At 36.0% G+C, this 22,970-nt stretch overlaps 2 protein-coding genes across 3 annotated transcripts in view; both read left to right on the top strand.

Annotated features, from left to right (window-relative positions):
* The window catches only part of iffo2b (intermediate filament family orphan 2b), a 41,329-nt gene extending 32,227 nt beyond the window's left edge, over positions 1 to 9,102 (top strand). The window contains exons 4-9 of one of the 2 annotated variants that reach the window (XM_065240793.2): positions 327 to 497; positions 734 to 870; positions 1,225 to 1,381; positions 2,675 to 2,764; positions 2,920 to 3,044; positions 5,108 to 9,102. In XM_065240793.2, the coding sequence (XP_065096865.1) occupies positions 327 to 497; positions 734 to 870; positions 1,225 to 1,381; positions 2,675 to 2,764; positions 2,920 to 3,044; positions 5,108 to 5,213 (786 nt within the window). In that variant the 3' untranslated portion in view covers positions 5,214 to 9,102. Of the gene's footprint in view, positions 1 to 326; positions 498 to 733; positions 871 to 1,197; positions 1,382 to 2,674; positions 2,765 to 2,919; positions 3,045 to 5,107 lie in introns of both variants that reach the window. The other variant, XM_065240792.2, reaches the window with a different exon arrangement.
* A 1,771-nt stretch (positions 9,103 to 10,873) lies between these two features.
* Positions 10,874 to 22,626, top strand: aldh4a1 (aldehyde dehydrogenase 4 family, member A1). Its single transcript, XM_065240794.2, has 15 exons — positions 10,874 to 11,058; positions 13,232 to 13,325; positions 13,398 to 13,490; positions 13,617 to 13,664; positions 13,755 to 13,910; positions 14,025 to 14,174; positions 16,862 to 16,936; positions 17,019 to 17,206; positions 17,567 to 17,640; positions 18,796 to 18,992; positions 19,076 to 19,123; positions 19,237 to 19,389; positions 20,737 to 20,858; positions 20,950 to 21,068; positions 21,204 to 22,626. The coding sequence occupies exons 1-15, from the start codon at positions 11,018 to 11,020 to the stop codon at positions 21,314 to 21,316; spliced, it is 1,671 nt and encodes a 556-aa protein (XP_065096866.1). The 5' UTR covers positions 10,874 to 11,017; the 3' UTR covers positions 21,317 to 22,626.
* The last annotated feature ends 344 nt before the right edge of the window (positions 22,627 to 22,970 follow it).

Here is a 22,970-nt window from a genome sequence, read left to right as displayed (position 1 = left end):
CTACATACTGTACATATTTCACATTGTTTCTAGTTAAGAAGGCGTTATTGACTAACTTTTTGAAGTAGTAAAATCATTCAATCCTTGCAAATCATTGCTATGTGTATTGCAATATGCGCATCTGCGATATTATGCAGATTTCTGTATATCTTGCAGCCCTACATGAAAGCAAGAAAAAATTGATAATTGCTATATGTAGAGTATGTCTGCATGAATCTCACAATGTTATGATATTAATCTTGTTCCTCCAGCATCAAAAGCTCGTTGTCTGTACAGAACTAGTTATATTTACCTTCGCAGAAACTGAGTTTTGATTCTCTGTTTAGCAAATGTCCGACCTCGACTCTAAGATTCAGGAGAAAGCCATGAAGGTGGACATGGACATCTGCAGGAGAATAGACATCACCGCCAAACTGTGTGACGTAGCTCAGCAGAGAAACTCTGAAGATATGTCAAAGATGTTCAGCATCAGTCCATCCAGATCACCAGCAGACAGAGTCAGTACCACACAGACACACACACACACACACACACACACACACACACACACACACACACACACACACAGGACCCACAAAAAACTTAACACAGTATCGGAGGTCACTTGCTGACACAGCATCTTTAAATGCACACAAGGTTATCGCATTGCACTGCTGCCAGACCCATAACATTCGATGGGTTGTTGCTTCGGCTTATGTGCATATGTTTTTTTTATCGTGTTTGTGTATCTCAGGCGGCTGTAGTGTGTCGAAAAAAGGAAAAGAGAACGGTTTCAGATGAGGAAACTTCAGACATGGATGCAGATCACAGCACCTCAGAGGAAGACGAGATGAACATCACAGATGAGATGAAACGCATGCTGGGCAAGCTGTGAGTCTTCACCGAAACAACACAGAGGTCTCACAAAAATCACATTTAGCTTCAGCCAGATAGGCCTGAAGACAAATGCAGTTTTAAATTTATTATGTGGCTCCTCCTAGTGGTGATATGAAGAACTGCAGGTAGTCAGCATCAGCAGTAGTCAAGATGCTCAGATTTTAAGTAAAAATGACAAATTCAGAGCACTTATTCGCTGTTCACACTAAAATTTGGGTCACAGTATGATTGTAGTGTAAATCTGTGAATGTTTCCTCTCTATATTCCTTTGTCTTCTTCACGTCCTGCTCTTTCTCTTTTTTCTTCTGACCTCATGTGCAGACATTCAGATAACTCGTGTGTTGTTAGGCGGGATACTTTCGACATCGATGACGACTGTGACAGTTTAACGTGGGAGAATGATGATACACTGTTGCTATGGGAGGACCTTACAAACTACAATGTACCCTGTGTGCTTAACAACGGCAACGGTGCTGTGGACTGCAACGGAGACGCCAATGATCCTGTGAGTTTATCAGCTGTGTTAAAAACACAATTCATATATTCAAACCTCATTGCTGCAATCAAAAATACATTGGATTTTGTGTTTCTGTATACATGTGGCATATTTTTTTAAATAAACATTTTCTATTTTCTACAAAAATATAAATTAAAATTAAATGCGAGGAATTAAAGTTATTTTTTTTAATGTACATGCATACTTGAAGGTGTATAACATGCATCATGAAACTCAACGAAATCAGGTAGGGCTAATAATGAAGAGGTTGAGGCAGTGGCGCACAGACAAAAGGAAATTAAAAAATGATTGGCAAAATGATTTCTTTTTTAACAACAGTTACCCTTAAAAATAAAACTGCATTAGTTATGTAAACACAGAGTTAGGGCTGTCACAATGATTAAATAATCGTCTCATCGTGATTGTTTGACCTCATCGTGATGATTTCAGATCACCGCAATGATTGCACATCTCTTTAAAAACACAAGGGGGAGCTGCAGCGCTTGTATTAACAACATTGTAAAGCCATAGCCATTCAATACAGTGAAAAAAAACATTTAAAGAAATGCTGCAAAACTTTGATAAGCAGTATGAACTGCCAGATAAAACATATATTTCCAAAACAGCAATTCCAAAGTTAGGGAAGTGAAGGATGCTATACTTAAGAATCTGTAAGGAATTGATTTTTTGCAGTCACTACAGACATGTGGTGGTCCAGTACCAATATGACCTTAGTAGGAACATGATTCCTGAACAAAAATGATTTAATGAACAAAAAAAATTAGGAGAAGTAAATGTCAAAGCAATAAAACAGACAATTAATCGTCATAATCAATAATTAAAAAAAAAAAAATATTATAAAATTGTAAAGGAGGAGAATCAGGGCAACTTTAATTTTAATATAACACAGCAATATTTACTTTCGGCCCACGACCCTCAGTCAGGTTTAATTTTTGGCCCTTGGTTGGAAAAAGTTTGGGCATCCCTGATTTAGAGATGCGTTGGATAAAAGCATCTGCCATATGCAGACATATACATTATATATTATATACATATAAATATACAGGACTCTGAAAATTATCCTAGTTTACTATTTTGTCTTTTTGATAAATAAAGTCCTTGGATGTGCTTTGTTATTTCAACCATGTATCCACTAAACTAGTTGCTTTTTAATATGTTTATTTAATATGAGTCACATTTTTCCTTTTAGTTAATAAGGCATATATATTTTTGTAACCTATTGAATGGTGTAAAATCAGTGTTTGTGTTTGTGAATTAAATCAGTTTTCTCAAAACTCTCAGGACCGCAGTCTTGGAAATCTCATAGATGAGACTGAATCCCTCTTCAAGAACAGAGAGCAAGAATACCAAGAAACCATTGGACAGATTGAGGTTAGATTGTCTCTGTATTCGCTGGAGCATCATAGTAACATATTCACTTGCGTTATCAATAAATGAGCAGATTTATTCATTTAATAAACTTTAACTAAAATAAAATATCTCTCTCTCTCTCTCTCTCTCTCTCTCTCTCTGTCTCTCTCTCTCAGATGGAGTTGGCCACAGCTAAGAGCGATATGAACAGACATCTGCACGAGTATATGGAGATGTGTAGTATGAAACGAGGGTTGGATGTTCAGATGGAGACGTGCAGGAGAATGATCAAGGGTGGCAGGTATGTTTTTTTTACATGGGTCACAGAACAAATGAATGAAGCTTTATAGATGGGCGTTTGTTAAAACATCACCTCTTAACACTGGCCTCACAATGTCCATTACTTTTAGGTTTAAGACAAACCCTTACAATTATTACACATGGTAATTAGTTACACATGACATGATAAAGTCATTAACTACATATCATCCATATAAACATAGGCCACACCCCTGACAAGGTCTCATTATATTTGAGCAAAAATGCATGAGGCCTTGCTAGTACATTCACTTTGTAGGTCTTATAAGTGCTTATATGCTTACTAAATTAATTTATATTTTATTATTAAGTGGAAATAAAAATATTTAAATTTCCATTAAAACATCAACATGTAAAGTCATTAAATGCCATCCTTCCATAATAAAATTTTTAAATTTCCATTAAAACTTCAACAAGTAATGTTTTTTTCAAGTTTTTTTTTTACTTGAAGTACCCCCTGAGATTTTGGATTAAAAAAATCAATCATTTAACCTCACATTTGCATGTTTTATTTTAAAAACATACATTTTCATCCGTTTTAAAGTTTTATCAGTAGTTAGTTACTGTTATCATTACCTGTAATTGGACCTTCATCTGGTAATTTTTCTTTATTGGTACATAAAACGTATCTGTCCATTTTGCATAAGTTCTCATTTTTATGATATATTGGAGTGTTTTATTTAGATTTTTTTCATTTCAAAATTATTTATATACATTTTATGATTTAAAGGATTAGTCCATTTTCTTAAAAAAAATCCCCAAAAATTACTCACCACCATTTCACCCAAAATATTGATGTCTTTTTTTTCAGTCGAGAAGAAATTATGTTTTTTGAGGAAAACATTCCAGGATTTTTCTCATTTTAATGGACTTTAATGGACCCCAACACTTAACAGTTTTAATGCAGTTTAAAATTGCAGTTTCAAAGGACTCTAAATGATCCCAAATGAGGCATAAGGGTCTTATCTAGTGAAACGATTGTCATTTTTGACAAGAAAAATAAAAAATATGCACTTTTAAACCACGACTTCTCATCTTCCTCCGTTCGTGTAACGCACCAGCGCGACCTCACGCAATACGTCATGACGTCAAGATGTCACGGATGATGACGTATGGGAAACTACGCCCCAGTGTTTACAAGTGTGGAGAAAGAGGACCGTTCCGACGTTGTTATATGTGGAATGATACTAATTAATGTCTTTGTGTCAGTTTATTGTTTAAAATGGTCCGCAAATGTGCGTTTCATATATCTAAACCGCTTGACTTTTCCACGGCATTACGCAATAACGTGAAGTCGCGCTGGCTCATCACAGGACCGGATATAGACGAGAAGTTGTGGTTTAAAAGTGCATATTTTTTATTTTTCTTGCCAAAAATGACAATCGTTTCGACCCTTATGCCTCGTTTGTGTTCGTTAAGAGTCCTTTGAAACTGCAATTTTAAACTTCATTAAGTGTTGGGATCCATTAAAATGAAAAAAATCCTGAAAAAACATAATTTCTTCTCGACTGAACAAAGAAAGACATCAACATTTTGGATGACATGGTGGTGAGTAAATTATCTGGATTTTTTTAAAGAAAATTGACTAATCCTTTAATTGTAATTAATTGTTTTTCATTAACTCATGAACATCCCGCAATTCCCTCGTGAACCACCAGGGGTTCACGAACCCAAGAAGAGGATAGAGCCCCTGACTAAACAGACAAAAACAATATACATTTATATGATGAACATTTACATTTAGGCATTTAGCAGATGCTTTATCCAAAAAAGTGAGGAAAACAGCAAAGGGATTTGTTATAGGAAAGCAATAACTTGAGAAGTGCTGTACAAAGCCACTTTCAGGTAACCAAACTAGTAAATCCCCAGTATAAACACATAAAAAAAACATGTATTACTTGAATGCACTTTGTCTGCCAACTGCATAAACGTAAATGATTTTCTGTACATTGTTCACAGAACTCGTATTTTAAAGACGATTTATTCACTGCACTGCAAACTGGTATTTAATGTGGAGGATTTTGGTTTGTTTTTTTCTCTTTTCAGAAATTCTCCTTCCTTCAGCTCATCGGGCAGCAGTGACTCAGGAAACACTGACGAGATACAGGACGAGTCAGACAGGGATGGAGAGACCGATGGGCCAATCAGCTGATACCTGCCCAGCCTGGCCCCGCCCTCTCCTCACAATCAGCTCTCGGGTCTTCCAGCATTTAGCCAACGGTGTACAGCGGCACCGGTTCAAGGAAAACTGTGGGACAAGGCCCCTCCCACAAACTAAAATTCCTGTAGGTGCTTTATATCGTCTCGGTGTCAGAGCGAGGCGGAGTTCATGGGGGTTGTTTTGCGCTTCAGTATCGATGCGTTACACAGTACAGTAAAATACATCACAGAATACATTAGGGTTACCAGATGACCACGATAACAAACATCTAGAGATATCACTTTACAACTATATCCTAAATGACGTATGCTTGTCTGCAAAGCGGCTAACACTGCATTCAAGCTATTACCTCTATGAGTGGAATACACAAAATTATATTTAAAAAAATAAATTTTATATAAATATCAGTAAATTCTCATTCGTTTTAATATTTGCCAGCAGTTTTTATTTTTAAGATGTTTGTTTTTAGGAACAAAGTACATTGACGTTTATTCATTTAGAAGATGCATCAGGGTTCCCACGGGTCTTTGAAATCCTTGAAAGTTTGTGAATCTTGTGGAAAAAATTCGAGGCCCTAGGAGGTTTTTGAAAATATACATACATAGATACAGATCATTGAAAGTGCTTGAATCTATTTTATGCAAAAAAATCCATATTATTTCCTGTGTAGTGTAGGATAATATCATACAAATTCTAGACTGTTTAAGCACGCGTGCTAAACTGTTCGCTTTAAATGCTTATATCTTCTGTGAATGTTGATTCATACCAAAATGCTTTGTTGCATGGTTGTGTTTAACACATGAAAGCGTCTCGGGTTACGTATGTAACTGTTGTTCTCTGAGAAGGGAACGAGACGCTGCGTCTCCCTTGCCATACTTCCTGCGTCCCTGTAACGCCGTCTTTGGCAATATTTCAGATAGCGATATACTTTCTGGCTCCCGCGTCACCCTGTCTTTGTCGTTAAGCCTCACTATTGGTTAAATTTGATATACACATTAAGACGCACTTACCCCTGGAAGCGTCCCCAAAGTATCACCACAGTGACGCAGCGCGAGTTCCCTCGAGAGGGAACTGTAACAATGTATCTTAAAAGGTAACACAATGTAACCTTGCTCTTACTTGAAATGTGTCCCCACAATTACTCCTTGAATTTGAGGGTATTAGACCTGAAAAGTCCTTGAAAGGTCCTTGAAGTTAACTAAGGTGTGGGGACCCTGATGCATTTATGCGATATACAAGTCAGGAAGCATTTAACATTTTGCCTAAATTGATAACTTCTAATACAATGATGCCAATGTTATCGGGACATCTGGTCACCCTAAATACACAAAAAATCTGAAATCTGTAGGCATTAAATCTTCATCAGAAACTGGAAAGCCTTTGGTTTGTTATGAAAGTGATACACAAGATTGAAAGTCTGTGTTCCAGACCAAACCAAACATGATTTCACTACTTTATTTTTTCTGCTTTTTTATAAAACGTCAAAGGTCAACAGTGTGCCGCAGAACCATTTTGGCCTTTTAAAACCTCATTGTAAAAGTAACCCTAAATCGTGAATACGGATGACATGATGATTGATAAGTTCTATGCAATGGGTCGGCCTTATTCCAGATCTGATCCGTGTCAACCTGTTTATTGTCTTCCTGAGTTGCCTGCACGGGTACTTTCATCTCTTATGTAAAATCTTCCTGTGTTTTAACATGACGACGAGCCAGTGCTGGCACACAATGTTTACGCACTAATCTATAGACAGAATCTGTGGAACAGTGGTCCGTCATTTCGAGCTGCTACCATCACGACAAAAGCTTTTTCTAAGGTTATACACATATCAATATCTCAACTATTACAGAGCTATGTGCCTATATATATATGTTGCAAGTTGATTTTGGATGGCCTTACTACTTTGAAAATGTATTTGCCTACTGTTTGCACATTATATTTGATTGGTTTGGGGATGTACAGGTATGACTCTGAACTATACAGAGGGTTTCTTTGCAGAAGTTTTCAGGTGGAGGTTCTGATTGTATATAAAATACGGCTGTAGCTGAGTAAAACGTCATCTGTATGTGAATTATGTCCTGAATAATTGTATATGGGTGTAAGTTACAGCACCAAAGCATAGGATGTTGTTCTGAAACTCAGATTATGGCCAGCAGAGGACACTGTTCCTTACAGATTCACAGTCTGTGTTATGGGATGTGGTTTATGAAGCCAGTCTCTGTATATATGAGTTGTGTTGGTATGCTCAACCTCTGTGGCCTTTGTGTCTTGCTTGATGTCTTTTGGGTCTTTACATTTGCATTTTTGTTTTTAATGGTCTTGGGTTACAGAAGATTTTGGTTATGCATACTAATCATATAATCTGAAATATGGGGGATTTAATCTGAAAGGGTAGCACACTGTAAAAATGCAGCTTTTTTGTCAAATTAACATATGTTTTTGTGTTACTTTTACTTAAAAAATTAAAACGTTATGTCAATTTATTGCAGGTAAAAACTTTTTAATTTGCAAAACCAGGTTGTTTTAACTTCATGCTGCATTTTTTACATTGCATGGGATTTTTTAAAAACTTTATAGGAAAACTGTGGGCAGGCAGAAAATAGTTTTTTTATTTGCTTTAAAAAATATAGCTAATTTATTTAGCTAAAAGATTGATTGTTACTCACAGTGACAATTTCGTATAGTCTGTAAATCTTGTCTGTTTGCTATTTTGCTGGTGGATATGAAATAATAGTTGGCGAATCAGATTTCATAATCTATCCAGGATGAGAAAATCTGGCGTTTGAATTTTATAAAAATGTCTGTTTTTATAATGTTCAGGGTAACCAGGTGTCATGGGTGCATTCCCCTGGAAAAATGAAACATGCACTGATAGAGTTCATTATTTACAATGTTTATTTTTATTGTTTATAGAGATAAAATCAAGCTACTTTTCTCTATTTGATTCAGTTCCACACCACTGCATCACAAAATTATTTTGGGTTTTGAAAAAGAAAAGCAAAGGAAGGAGGCCATTGCTTAAAACTATTTCAAATTCCAAAATAAAAATACTTTATGAACACATAACATGCATGCTTAATTCCAATCTGTTATACAGAGGAAAAGCATTTCAAAAGTTATGTTAAAAAATAAGCAACTCGCTGCTTACAACTGGATATTGTCTTTTTTTGTTATTTTAAAGCACAAAGTGTCAGGACGCACTTCTGTTAAACATGACACCGCTGTTTGAATGTAATGTTTAATCTGTGCATTTAGCACACATTCTGTTTTTGTCATAAGGAAAGTGTTGCTTAACACATCAGAATGCCTTTATCACATGAATGCACAAAATCACTGATAACATCAACAAGTTATTTTCAGTTAATCAGACACAAGATTAAACATTATTCTCTATTGTGTCACATAATAGGATTATTTTAAATTTGCACATCATGACCAAACTCTGATGTGGTCTTTTCTAAAACTCATGACTGTTTATCTGACACAAGTCAGGTTTGATATCCGAAATGCATCTTCACAAATGTTTTTGAAATTCTAGCAAATATTAAGTAGGTTTCTTTAAGACTCTCTGTTAGTCGACATTTTAAAAGTCATTAAACCAGCATTAGCTAGTCTTCAAGAACACTAGCTAGAAAATAATTGCATACTCTTTGTGAGTATTGGACTGTATCCTCATTCTCAGTGTTGTTTTTGTTTAAAAAAAAAAGTTTTATTATTATAATTATTTGACATTGGGACTCACCTGTTATTTTTATTGTTTATGCTGCATATGAGTATATATTCTTGAATGTGGTATGTAAGCTATTGGTGTATGTTTCAATACAATGAATGTAATTGGTGCTGGGGTCAAACAAATAAAATCATTTTTGGGGGTCCTCTGTTTAATGTGTTTGTAATTAATTAGCGCTTATCTGGCAAACAGTGTTTAACAGAATACAAAAAACCCATTCTGTATCCAAATCTATATTTCTTTGGGTAATTTTTTCGTGGATTTTAAGGTTAAAGGGAGCAGTAAGTTGTGCGGTTTGTGTTTGCATCTGCCTCATTTGCTTGAGTTCAACCAAGTGACAGATGAATTTGTATTTAATCACTCATACAAAATGACTGGGGAAACATATCTCCTCTCTTTATATAGTTGATAAGCTTATTTTCAGTCCAAACTTTAAATAGTTAAATGGTTGTATTTCAGTATTTGTGTTTAGTATAGTTTATCCATGTTTTAGGTTCTCTAACAAAACAGATCTGCAGCCCCTTTTTGAGTTGTGACCCACAGTTTACAGACCCTGATCAAAACTATCATTAAATGTAACTAGGCAGGCCAAAATATACTACAAATATTGCCGTGCTTAGGGATGGTTAACGATTAATTGTGATTAATCGTGATTAATCGTTAGCAGAATAAAAGTTTTTGTTTACATCATATGTGTGTGTGAACTGTGTATAATAACTTTGTATAAATAAATGTACACACATGCATGTATATGTTTTAGAAATGTTTACATGTGTATATACATTTGTTTATTTATGTATAATTTATATTATATATAAATATAAATACTTAATATATATAAAAAAAATCTTAAAATTATACATGAATGCGTTCATATTTATATATATACATATTTATTATACACAGTTTACACACATATGTGATGTAAACAAAAACTTTTATTCTGCAAACGATTAATCGCGATTAATTGTTTAGCATCCCTGAAACATTTTGTACATTTCTGTAAAGGTTTACAAAGCGGCATGTAATGTGATAGTTTTAGTTAAAAGTGGATATTATGGATTGTATTTGATTGGTTCTTCATATGCATGATGTGAAAGTATAGAAAGCCAGGGTTGTTTATTGAATTAAATTCATGCTTTCACAAAAAATGTATCATTCAGCAATTTTTGATCTATAGGCTTTTACATTTCATAAAAATATCAAAGATTAATGCATGCAACTTTTATCCTTGAAACATTTGCCTTCAGTTTGGTGTTAAGTACATTATGATAATATTTTTCTTTTTCACTACACTATTTCATAAATAAGTAGTTCTTATGAACCTTTCATACTTAAACACATTAAAAATGTAGTGTTTTCTTATTAATGCTCAAGTAAAACTTTTTGTAACTTTTACTTGAAATGAAAGAAAAGACAGGCCTACCTAAAAAAGGCACTTAAATAAAACAAAAATACTTTAAGTCTGTATATTTATGTAAATAACAGAGATATAAATATATTGTACAGATTAAAGGAAACTTAGAATTTCGGCTTTTATTTGTATGAAATATCTTAACGCAATGTAATCATAAATGTTTGAACAAATGTAACATCATATCGGTTGATCTATTATAAATAGAAACGTTGAGTCAAAAAAATACTTGCATATGATTGGTTTAGAGCGGAACGTCTGTGAAGCTGATTGGACAATTCGAGACTCGCCCTCTGGTCGGTTCCAATTATCAATGCAGGGTGGCCGCTTACCTCACGATAGATTTTTATTATTTTTGTATTATGTAAAGTTAATCTGTAAAGTTATATCATGTAATCTTATAGTTTTGACTATAATACATGTCTTTTGTATTTTCTTTTTTCATTTTTCTTCGCAAGCACCAATGCCTAGAAAAAAATCCCCCTGTAAACAAAATGGTTCCTTCTCCATTCATGCGAAATCGCTGGTGATCTTGGAAGAGACGAGTGGCGGAAAGCCTTCTCTGTGCTTATTGATTATCAGCAGAGGGATATTTTTTTAAAATTTATTACATATATAATTTTCCCTATTTACTGTCAGTCGAGTTTAAAGATGCTGCGCGTGAGATCTGCCGTCTGTCAGTCATGGAAGGGGTATGTGTGCGCATGTGCACTTTGACATACGCGTGACTTTCACTTTGAAATAGTTGAAGCTATTTAAAGCTTACATGAAATGTGTCACAGTGTGCATTAAATAACGATAATAGATTTCGCATATCTTTAATGTAGTGCTGTAATTTTACAGGCAACTGTACGGGGCAGATCAGCTAGTGTTATGCAATAAGTAAACGAACTCCTCCAGGCACTGTCAGATGTTTACTTTAGTATAAAGCTTTTGTTTTTTACTGTAGTTCGGTCTTTTATATGCATACAATGAACAAGTCTACCAAAGAAATGCATGTTATAACAGGTGTCATATTCATTCAGGCTGTTTGAAAATAGTTACAGTAAAGTTACTGTTTAAAGTTATCGCATGTGTCTCTGTTTCTTCTGAGAAGAGCCTGGTTATTTCACACGTGTTTCTAGAGATCTGTTATTTCAAGATATCTTAAGTATTTCTCACCTAAAAAAACGTATGATCTAAGCTATGCTATCCATATGAATGTTTAAAGTAATGCTGTATTCATACCATGTGTCAACTATTACCTCACTTGTGTTTTATTGTTTGTATTTGTACATCTGACCTTAAAGACACTTTAGAAATAGTATGTGGATTTTCTGGGAATCACACCTACATGTATGGCATTTGCATTGCTAGCATCATACTTTGGGAAATCTTGATCCACAAGATTTCTTTTGTGTGTGTGTTTTAATGTGACTAATTTTAAGTTAACCTGCTTTTTGCACATGCTGCAGGTTTTGGTAGGGATCATTTTGCATTGTGTGTTAATTATTTAACATTGATTATTGAAAAACTTTAGGTTTCTCAACAAGGCCGGGTCTACAGGGGGCTAGGGGGGGCATTGCCCTCACCAGATTTTCCCTCTGCCCCCAAAATGTCCAGCCAATCATAAAAAATAGCATGTCTCTTTACACACATAGCGTCCCTTGTTGGCAAACAAAATTTATTTAAAGGAACAGTATGTAGGATTGTGGCCAAAACTGGTATTGCAATCACAAAACGTGTGGCTAAAACTGGTACTGCAATCACACAGCTGGTGGCCAATATACCAAACGACAACATAAACATCAGTTGAGGGCTGCAACTCCACTTTTTAAATGACAATATCCTGGCCAGACCGCTGTTGTGAGTGATATAAGTATTTGAAATGAAAATTATTTCTTAATGTCTAGTGACATTTCAGGGCCATTTAATGATTAATTGATATACATTTCTTACATACTGTTCCTTTAAGCTCCCGCCGACCAATGTCAGCGATATTGATAAGACACAGAATATGAATTATGTATTTTCTGATATATATATTTTTTTACATTGAGTGTTATGGCTGCCCACCCAAAATTCATGAATGCCCCCAGTCCAGTTTAATAATTTTTGGGAAAAGTTGAGTTCAGCTATCAGACATTTATGGCCTTTATAACCCTGCAGACAGCATATGAAGGGATAGCGAAATGGCAGCCGTCTGATTGGATGAGAGGGATTTTGTTATTTACTGTTATAGATTTACAGCAGTTTACTTCAGTTGCTCTGTGTAGTTCACTTAATATAAGTTACTGATTTAGAGTCTAAAAGTGACTTGAACTTTAAAGCAGCCAAGCAAGTGATTTCACCGTCTAGGTTAACTATAGACTCGATAGTTTGGCTATGAGTAACTTACTTCTATACGAAATAAACTTGAATTTGGTTACATGTCATTTTTGTTTAAATAACTTGTGAGATGGCTGATATACCAACATGTAAGCAAAGTTAACAGTTATTACAATGTGTTTGATTTTATTTATTTCATTTATATTTTGGCACGGATAGACGTCTATAAAATTTTTCAAAATTTAGCTTAGACGTCTGGGCTGTGTTCGAATGATTATTAGACGTCTTTTAAAAACAAAACTGTTTGCAGGAGGTTAGTCAGCTCTGTTTGTTGTTTAAAACACAGCGCGTGAACATAAAGCATCTAACTAGTGCCTTTCTTGTAAAGTTATTTTGAAGCAATGCAGCATAGAAAAAATTGCTATAAAAATAAACGTTACTTGACAATTTTGGTTTAGATTTTCATAAGCAAACACACAGCGATTCAACGAAAAACATTCTGCAAGTAATCCGGCTAGTGTGAGCAAAACAAGCAAATCTTGTTTTTCTGCCCTCCAGGTTCAAGACCTTTTCATGTGCAGCTGTGGAGGTGAAAAATGAACCCATCCTCGGCTTTAAGGAGGGCAGTAAAGAGCGAGCCGAACTATTGAAGGTAAATCACTCACTGGTTCACGTGTACTGTATGATGAAGATGCATTTTACCAAGTTTTACTGTATTCGTCAGGCATTGCAAGACTTAAAGGGAAAGACAGAGGAGATTCCATGTGTGGTCGGAAATGAAGAAGTCTGGACCAAAGATATCCGATACCAGCTGTCTGTGAGTTCATAACATCTCATTATTTGTGTGTCTTTCAGAACTGCATGTTAAATAATAAGTGCGATATATAGCTTTCTCCGGATTCAAATACTATAATAAAAATATTGTCTTCTTTGTTCTTTATAGCCCTTCAACCACTCTCACAAAGTCTCCAAATTCTGCTATGCTGATAAGGTGTGTGGAAATCCTGCAGATGAACTCCAGATATCAGTATTGGTTTTATTAGGTAGGGATATTTCTTAATCTTTCTTCTTTCTTCTTTAGGAGCTGCTAAATAAAGCCATTGAAGCATCCATAGCCGCACGCAGAGAATGGGACCTCAAACCTGTAGCAGATCGAGCCCAGATCTTCTTCAAAGCCGCTGACATCATCAGCGGACCCAAAAGAGCAGAAGTTCTAGCCAAGACCATGATCGGACAGGTACATCCTCAGAAAATAAAGTCTTATGAAGGGTCATTTGATTGTAAAAGTTTAACCTGAAGATTAATCCTAGGCTGAATTAATGCATGCAGATCTTTGCTCTGTTTTTCTCAGGGTAAGACTGTGATTCAGGCTGAAATCGATGCCGCTGCAGAACTCATTGACTTCTTCAGGTTCAACGCTAAACACGCAGTTGAGCTGGAAAACCAGCAGCCTTTAGATGCAGATGGAAGCACCAACACTATGCTGTATCGTGGACTGGAGGTGGGTTTGAGGCTTCCTCTGCGTTCATGGAAATAAGCAGATGTTTGCGTGAAATTGAATCTCTTCATTGAACTGGATGATCATTAAGTTTCATTCAATTGTATGTACATCCAAGGTACCGTTGCACTTTTAGGCTGTCAAAATATTACAGTGATTATTAAAATCATCTTGAACAGTCCCTCAAAATGACAAAAGTTATGAATTAAGACTTTTTGTTAAGACTAATGTCAGTGTGTATAAAAATAATATTAATTCATGAGTTAAAGGGACCTTCCACTTTTTTTTGAAAATATGTTAATTTTCCAGCTCCCATGGAGTTAAGCATTTGATTTTTCCCGTTTTGGAATCCATTTAGCTGATCTCTGGGTCTGGGACTACTACTTTTAGCATACATTAGCACAATCCATTGAATCTGATTAGACCATTAGCATCGCGCTCAAAAAACAAACAAACAATGAGTTTGGATATTTTTCCTATTTAAAACTTGACTCTTCTGTAGTAACATCGTGTACTAAGACCGACAGAAAATTAAAAGTTGTGATTTTCTAGGCAGATATATATATGAGGAACTATACTCTCATTCTGGCGTAATAATCAAGGACTTTGCTGCCGTACCATGGCTTCAGGAGGCGCAATGAAATTACGCAGCGCCTGAAAATCATTCCCTGCTATTGAAAGTTAGTAAGGGGACTATTTTCGGCTGCTGCGTAATATCATTGGTTTGGTTATTTTTTTAGCGCAATGCCAATGGTCTAATCAGATTTAATGGACTGTGCTAAGCTATGCTAAAAGTGGTACCGCCAGACCCAGATATCGGCTTAATGGATTCCAAAATGGGAAAAAGTGGAGTGTCCTTTTAAAGGTAAAGCTGCAACATGATGCATCTCGAAACCATCAAACTGCCAAATCCTTTCAATTCATTTGTGAAAACCACTGAAATAATTAACCTAACAATATTACTTTTTATGATGCAGTGCATTTTGCATCAGGACAATATTTATTTATTTATTTTTGTTTGTTGTTTAAACACTGGTTTAAGATCCAGCACAAAAATGCATCGCAAAGCTTTATTAAGAAACTACAAAAACATATCAATTCTGAGCAAAAACATTAAACGTTTACCGTGTGTACAGTTTTTTTTTAACCTTGTTACAAATACTACTAAGGAATTTAGGAATTTATTCTTGACTGGACTTCAGATTAAAGGTTTAACACACTTTCCTGTTCTACAGTTCACATTTATTCATAAGTCCATAAGTTATGCTTGGATTCCCGAAAAAGCTGCTTAATAGGATTTGTAACAATGTTGTAAAAATCAGTATTTACATGTTTAATGTCTTGCCTCAGAAATTATGTTTTTCGTATCTTCATAACGGTTTGTAGTGCATTTTTTTTTAAATAACAAAAATAAATATTAAATAAATAAATAGTATTGGCAATAACTTATGGTCCTTTGTGTCTGATGTGGTTGGAATGCGGCCCTCTCGGCCTCTGAAAATAAGCATCCTTAGATATATGTATCTGAATATATGGTGCTTTTTAAAAAAGATGTTTATAAAGCTTATTTTCTTCTTCAATTTTTATTATGAAAATATAAGATGCTCAACTTTCATAAGAAAATAAAAAAATTTAATATTTCTAAAGTAGGCATTTAGTTTTATTTATGCAAAATATACTTATTATTAATAAATGAGTTTTAACCAATTACAGGATAGATTATAAACCTAAATTGGACTGGACGTTTAATGCATTGAGCTCAAATTATTAGCAATTATTAGTAACTACTGTAGTATAAATCTGTGTATATATATATATATATATATATATATTGAAATGTATATGTGTATATATATATATATATATATATATATATATATATATATATATATATATATATATATATAGAAATGTATGTATGTATGTATAATATAAACTAGGGATGCACCGAATCCAGGATTCGGTTTCGGATTCGGCCGAATACTGGGCTTTTTGGCGGGGTTCGGGTTCGGCCGAATCCTAGATTTTTTTTCCACCGAACCGAACCCTAGGCTTGCGCTACGCTGGTCGACGTCACGCAGCCGTTGATTACACACATCGGATGCTGACGTGGAGATGAGCTTTTTCTTTCGGTCAGCTGGACACACCAAAACTTTTAAACACCGCTGAAAACGCCTTGAGGACACCAAATGCCAGCTGTTTTTCAGCCGAGCGCTTGGTAGCTGTGATGCTTCAGCTGTGAGCCGGTTGGTTGCTGTGGTAATGTCCCGCCCCTCCTCCACTGTAATTGGACGGCCGTGTGAAGACTGACATTGACGAGCGGAGCTTCTCACTCAAAGTTAAATATAGTTTTCAGCGCGGAGCTGCTTGCTTATTGGAAAAACGAGCGTGTCGCAACGCATCGCTTTCATTATGCATAGGCTTATGGTAATTGTCAAAATAGTTTTTCCAACTTGTCATCCTGGCATAATGTACAGTTAAAATTAAATAAAATGAAAAATACACTGCTGTGGACGTTTTTTACTTCATTAATGTGTTTTACTGTGTTGGAATAAGGATGCGAGGAGGATTCGGTATTCGGTTTCGGATTCGGCCGAATCTTAAACGGTGGATTCGGGATTCGGCCGAACCTAAAAAATCTGGATTCGGTGCATCCCTAATATAAACTCCTAACTTTTATTTTGCTGTAGGGGTTTGTAGCTGCTGTTGCACCATTCAACTTCACAGCGATTGGTGGAAATCTGGCTGGGACTCCGACTCTAATGGTTAGACATCAATACAACAAACAGTTTACAGACACATGCCTCACAATTTCTAATTTTGACATTTTGCCATGTGTGTGTCCAGGGTAATGTGGTGTTGTGGAAACCCAGTGACACGGCCATGTCCGCCAGTTACTCTGTTTATAAGATCCTAAGAGAGGCTGGACTGCCACCCAATATCATCCAGTTTGTCCCGGCCGACGGTCCTGTGTTTGGAGACGCTATCACCAGCTCTAAACACCTGGCTGGTGTAAACTTCACAGGCAGCGTCCCGTGAGTGTTTACAGTCATGTGCCTGTATGATTACGTTATCTGTAGTTTAACCTTCTGTCTGGGTTAAAGTTTGCCAGACTGCCAGATCCATACTTTAAACCCCTTGAATGTTTTAGATGTATCATTTTCGAGACTAATAGACATTACATAACACTATATTGATATTACTATTTCAACATGCAATTTAATAAAACATTTAAAGACAGCTATAGTTTAATTATGGACAAAATTTTGCTAGTCCTGAATTTTTTGGGAAATTACCATGGAAATATTTGTTTAATTTTTGAGGTGTCCAAGGCATTAGGTTTATACAATCATATAAGTTGCGTCAGTTTTTCTATTTTCTTTATTTACCTCCAGAACATTTAAGCGCTTGTGGAAGCAGGTGGCCCAGAATCTGGACATCTACAGGAACTTCCCTCGTGTTGCTGGAGGTTTGTTGAGTTTTTTTGCATCAATACCAGTTACTAAATATTCAGTTTAATCCTTATTAGTATTCTTAGAAATCCCCAGACACGTTACTTTAAATATAGGGTTAGAAGGTTGTAACCATAGACTGTGAAAAATGGCTGATGAAGTCATTTGGAGCCAGATTCTGCACAGTCATGATTGTGAGGTGGAGCTGCGGTATCAAGGCCCCGCCCATTTTTCCATTTGAGACAAATGCACAAATCAAGTTGTCACAGCCCTTTAGCATCTAATAACTAACTTATGCTGCGTACCTACCAAACGCAAAGGATCGCGTTCCTTGGTTTAGATTACTCGCGGGATTTAACTTCGTGTCATGTTAATTTTTCGCTTAAGTTGAATATTATCAACTTTCGCTAAGACTTGTTTGGTACAAATCGCGGCAATCGCGCCGCCCAATTCGTGCCCTGTGCGAGTTCGCGTCTATTCGCATCTTTGCATTGACTTTATATGTGATCTACTCATGCAAATCGTTCAATTCGCGTTTGGTGTGTAGGCCCCATAAAACCAAACTTATTCGAAAAACGCAAAAAGGGACACTCCCACTTTTTTGAAAATATGCTAGTTTTCCAGCTCCCCTAGAGTTTTTACCATTTTGGATTCCATACCACTTTTGGCGTAACTTAGCATAATTCATTGAATCTGATTAGACCATTAGCATCACGCCTAAAAAAATAACCAAAGAGTTTCGATATTTTTCCTATTTAAAACTTTCTGTAGTTACATCGTGTACGAAGACCGGCGGAAAATTAAAAGTTGGTATTTTTCTAGGCAGATATGGCCAGGACTATACTCTCATTCTGGGGTAATAATCAAGGACTTTGCTGCCCTGCAGGAGGCGCAATGATATTACGTAGTTATTTGAAATGTAATTTGATATTTAAGCTATCTCACATCGTATTTGTTTACCTAAAGAGAGTAGGGTTTATGACCTATACTGCAGCCAGCCACCAGGGGGCGATCGAAATGTTTTGGCTTTATTTTGCAGGACACACCTGGTTGTAACTAGCAATGTTTGTAACAAATCAGCGTACTTAAAACTATTTACTATAACACATAGCAATAAACCCACAGCCAGCCTCGACAGCCCTTCAAGTTTGTTTTTATTTCATACGTTTCAGAATGTGGCGGAAAGAACTTCCACTTCGTGCACAAGTCTGCGGATGTTGGCAGCGTGGTGACCGGCACAATCCGCTCAGCATTTGAGTATGGAGGACAGAAATGCTCTGCGTGCTCCAGGATGTACGTCCCAGACTCGCTGTGGCCGCGAATCAAGCAGGAACTTCTGGCCATACACAAACAGATCAAACTGGGAAACGTAAGCAAAAGAGTTTGATTTGATGCTTAAAAATAAAGTGCAATTTCTCCATCATCTGCATTTTCTGCTGTTTTACTCCACAGCCGGTTGAAGATTTCAGTACTTTCTTCTCAGCAGTTATTGATGACAAGGTATAAACTAACTGTTTATATTATAAAGTAACTAAAGTGCCCTAATGCATCACTTATAAACTTCTTGTTCAGGTAATAAAACACTCACTTGTTTAATGTTCCTTCATTTCAAGTCCTTCGCTAGAATTAAAGGATGGCTGGACCACGCCAAATCCTCTCCGCATTTAAAGATTATTGCTGGAGGAAACTGTGACGACACAAAAGGATATTTCGTTGAACCCACCATCATTGAAACTACCGATCCACAGGAGAAAATCATGAATGAGGTATAGCAAATACAGTGCTCTGCTTTGGCATGAATAAAAGCACAAGGTTTGGGTTGCATAAGCCAAATGGGCTTAGGGCAGTGAATGGGTGGACTTCAGTTTATTTGGATAAACAGATCTCGTCCACTTAACCCATTTGAATGCTTAGGTTACGGACGTCCCAGCTCACCCCGTTACTGCCCTCATGTACCCAGATCCAGATATTTAGAAGCTACAAGAAGCCAATGGCATCATCTATAAGCTTATAATATGTGACCCTGCCTACAAAAACCCAACACATTTTTGAGTTACTGTTTACTACATAAAATCATCCATTTAAAGGATTAGTCAATTTTCTTAAAAAAAAATCCAGATAATTTACTCACCACCATGTCATCCAAAATGTTGATGTCTTTCTTTGTTCAGTCAAGAAGAAATTATGTTTTTTGAGGTTAACATTCCAGGATTTTTCTCGTTTTAATTGACTTCAATGGACCCCAACACGTAACCGTTTTAATGCAGTTTAAAATGGCAGTTTCAGAGGACTCTAAACGATTTCAAACGAGGCATTAGGGTCTTATCTACCGAACGATTGTCATGTTTTGCAAGAAAATTTTTAAATATGCACTTTTAAACCACAAATTTTTGTCGTGTGAGGTGCCAGACTTTGTCGAAATGATGTTACATATATGAAACGCACATTTGCAGACCATTTTAAACAATAAAGTGACACAAAGACATTAATTAGTATCATTCCACATACAACAACGTTGGAACGGTCCTCTTTCTCCACACTTGTAAACACTGGGCGTAGTTTCGCATCTGTGACTCTTGACTTGATGACGTATTACGTGAGGTCGTGGTGGTGCATCACAGGACCAGAAGTAGACGAGAAATCGCATATTTTTTATTTTTCTTGCCAAAAATGACAATCGTTTCGCTAGATAAGACCCTTATGCCTCTTTTGGGATCATTTAGAGTCCTCTAAAACTGCAATTTTAAACTGCATTAAAACTGTTAAGTGTTGGGGTCCATTAAAGTCCATTAAAATGAGAAAAATCATGGAATGTTTTCCTCAAAAAACATAATTTCTTCTTGACTGAACAAAGAAAGAGATATTTTGGATGACATGGTGGTGAGTAAATTATCTGGATTTTTTTAAGCAAATGGACTAATCCTTTGATGTATACACATAATTCAAAGACTAAAATCAGTTTGAAATCAAACGTTGATGCTCCAAATCTCATCATTAGATTATTAGACGTTATCTTGGATTTCACAGACAGGGTCACATGTGATTTTTTAAACAGTTAAAATAGACAGAATTTGTAAATAGTAAGTATCTAGTTTTTATCTTTTCTTCTGCAGGAGATCTTTGGACCCGTCCTGACGGTTTATGTTTACCCTGAAAACGACTACAAGAAGGTCTTAGACTTAATAGACAACACGTCGCCTTATGCCCTAACAGGAGCTGTCTTTGCTCAAGATAAGTGAGTATAGTATGGTTTTACCTCACTTTGTAAATTGCTGTCTGATCCTCTGTGTTTTTTACTGAGAGTTTGTGCTGGGTGTTTGTTTCAGGGCTGTTATCGATGAGGCAGCGAAGGCTTTGAGAAACGCTGCTGGAAATTATTACGTCAATGACAAATCTACAGGCTCCGTTGTGGCCCAGCAGCCATTTGGTGGCGCCAGAGCATCAGGTAAAGACATCAACTGCATTTAAATACTCAGGATTGGTTTAGTGCATAAGGGGTGAAATGAAATTATGCCACAAATAGTGCATTCAATTTATTCTAGATGAAATTATATAATTAATTTTGAAAATTTCTTATCAGGCACCAATGACAAGCCCGGTGGTCCACACTACGTCCTCCGCTGGACGTCTCCACAGGTTGTCAAGCAGACCTATGTTCCTCTTACTGAATGGAAATATCCCTACATGGGTTAAAAGACAGCGACTCTTCTCTTTCTCATATCCGTTAGTCAAGACTTTAATCAATCAAATGCACATCGTCTTCTTATATCCCATCTTTGCCTGAGAGACTTGAGCCAAGTGTCCTGAAACTAAAGAGTGACACCTACTGGTGCTGCCCTGAACATACAAACATGAAATGACTCCTATAGGAAACCACCAGAGATGAAATCTCTGTGAAATATGAATATAGGCCTAAATAAAGGACTGAACATCTGCACAGCCACCAGAGGTCATGGATATCACAGGACACTACTGTAAATCCTAAGAAATTAGAAGTTATTGATTTCAAATATGGAGTGCACTGAATGGATTTTTCTGCTCTTTAATATATTTAACATTTATTTTATTTTCAAAATTTAAATGATCATACAAATAAATAAAGATTGTCTTTTTATAGTTCTCTAGTAATAAGAGAAAACAGCAACTAGAACTTTTATCTGTTACATCAATGAGTGGTCAAAACAATATATTGGTTTTCGCTTTTGCGATACGCTGTCCTAATTTACAGCATTGTAATATAATTTACATCTAATTATGTAGACAAATAAAAGAATGTGTCTTCTGTTTTAAAAGAAAGATGTCTGATATTATTAATACAGATTTTGTTTATTGATCATAATGTGACCCTGACAGGTGAGATGCTGGGGTATTTTCAACCCAGCTGTGGGTCGAAAGGGATGAACCCAATACACTGGGTATGTTGGGTTGTTTCAACCCATTGTTGGGTCAAATCTAAAAAATTTCTGGGTTATTTTAACTTCGCGACAGTATTTTTTAAGTAAGTGTATGGTTGTGGTTTGTAAATCATCAATCCGAGATATTGAGGTATTAACAGTTTTGTCACAATATCTTGCACTGCCGGTGCAGTCTAATGTGCTTAAATAAAGAGATGGTGTGAATCAAAATCAAATTTGTGAAATTGCATATAATAATTAAAATGAAAATACAGTCTTGAACCAATTTTAAAGCAGAACTTTAGCACTTAATTTTCTAGCTGTTTAGTGCTAAAGATGCCAACCCAAAATGTGACCCTGGACCAAGTCATAAGTACCACAGGTGTATTTGTAGCAATAGCCAACAATACGTTGTATGGGTCAAAATTATTTTTTTAATGCCAAGAATAATTAGAATACTACGTAAAGATCATGGGTTCGAACACAGGGAACACACAAACTGATAAAAATGTATAACTTGTAATGCACTGTAAGTCACTTTGAATAAAGCATCTGGCAAATCCGTGAATGTAAATTGTAGGTAGTATTATTAAAGTGGACATGAAAATCTGACTTTTTCAATGTTTAAGTGCTATAATTGGGTCACCAGTGTTACTCTCAACCTAGAAAATGTGATAAAGATCGACTCAGTAACTTCGTTTTGGTACAAGCGTGTGAAAAAACAGGTAATTTTGTCTCCCCCTGTGATGTCAGAAGGGGATAAAACCACCCCTTAATCTGCACTATCCAACCAGGACACTGCAATATAGAGCAGTATTCCTATAATCAAAAAAGTCCCGAGGAGCCTCATGAGAACCAGTACTCGATAACCTTAACTGACAGCTCATTATTTCTTGTTCTGATGTTACACAGTTGTTGTTTATTCCTCTGTTGATTTTTATTTGTGTAAGAAT

Source organism: Paramisgurnus dabryanus, chromosome 14 (genome assembly GCF_030506205.2).
Source record: "Paramisgurnus dabryanus chromosome 14, PD_genome_1.1, whole genome shotgun sequence".
NCBI classification, from domain to species: Eukaryota; Metazoa; Chordata; class Actinopteri; order Cypriniformes; family Cobitidae; genus Paramisgurnus; species Paramisgurnus dabryanus.
This window is presented reverse-complemented; position numbering and strand designations above follow the sequence as displayed.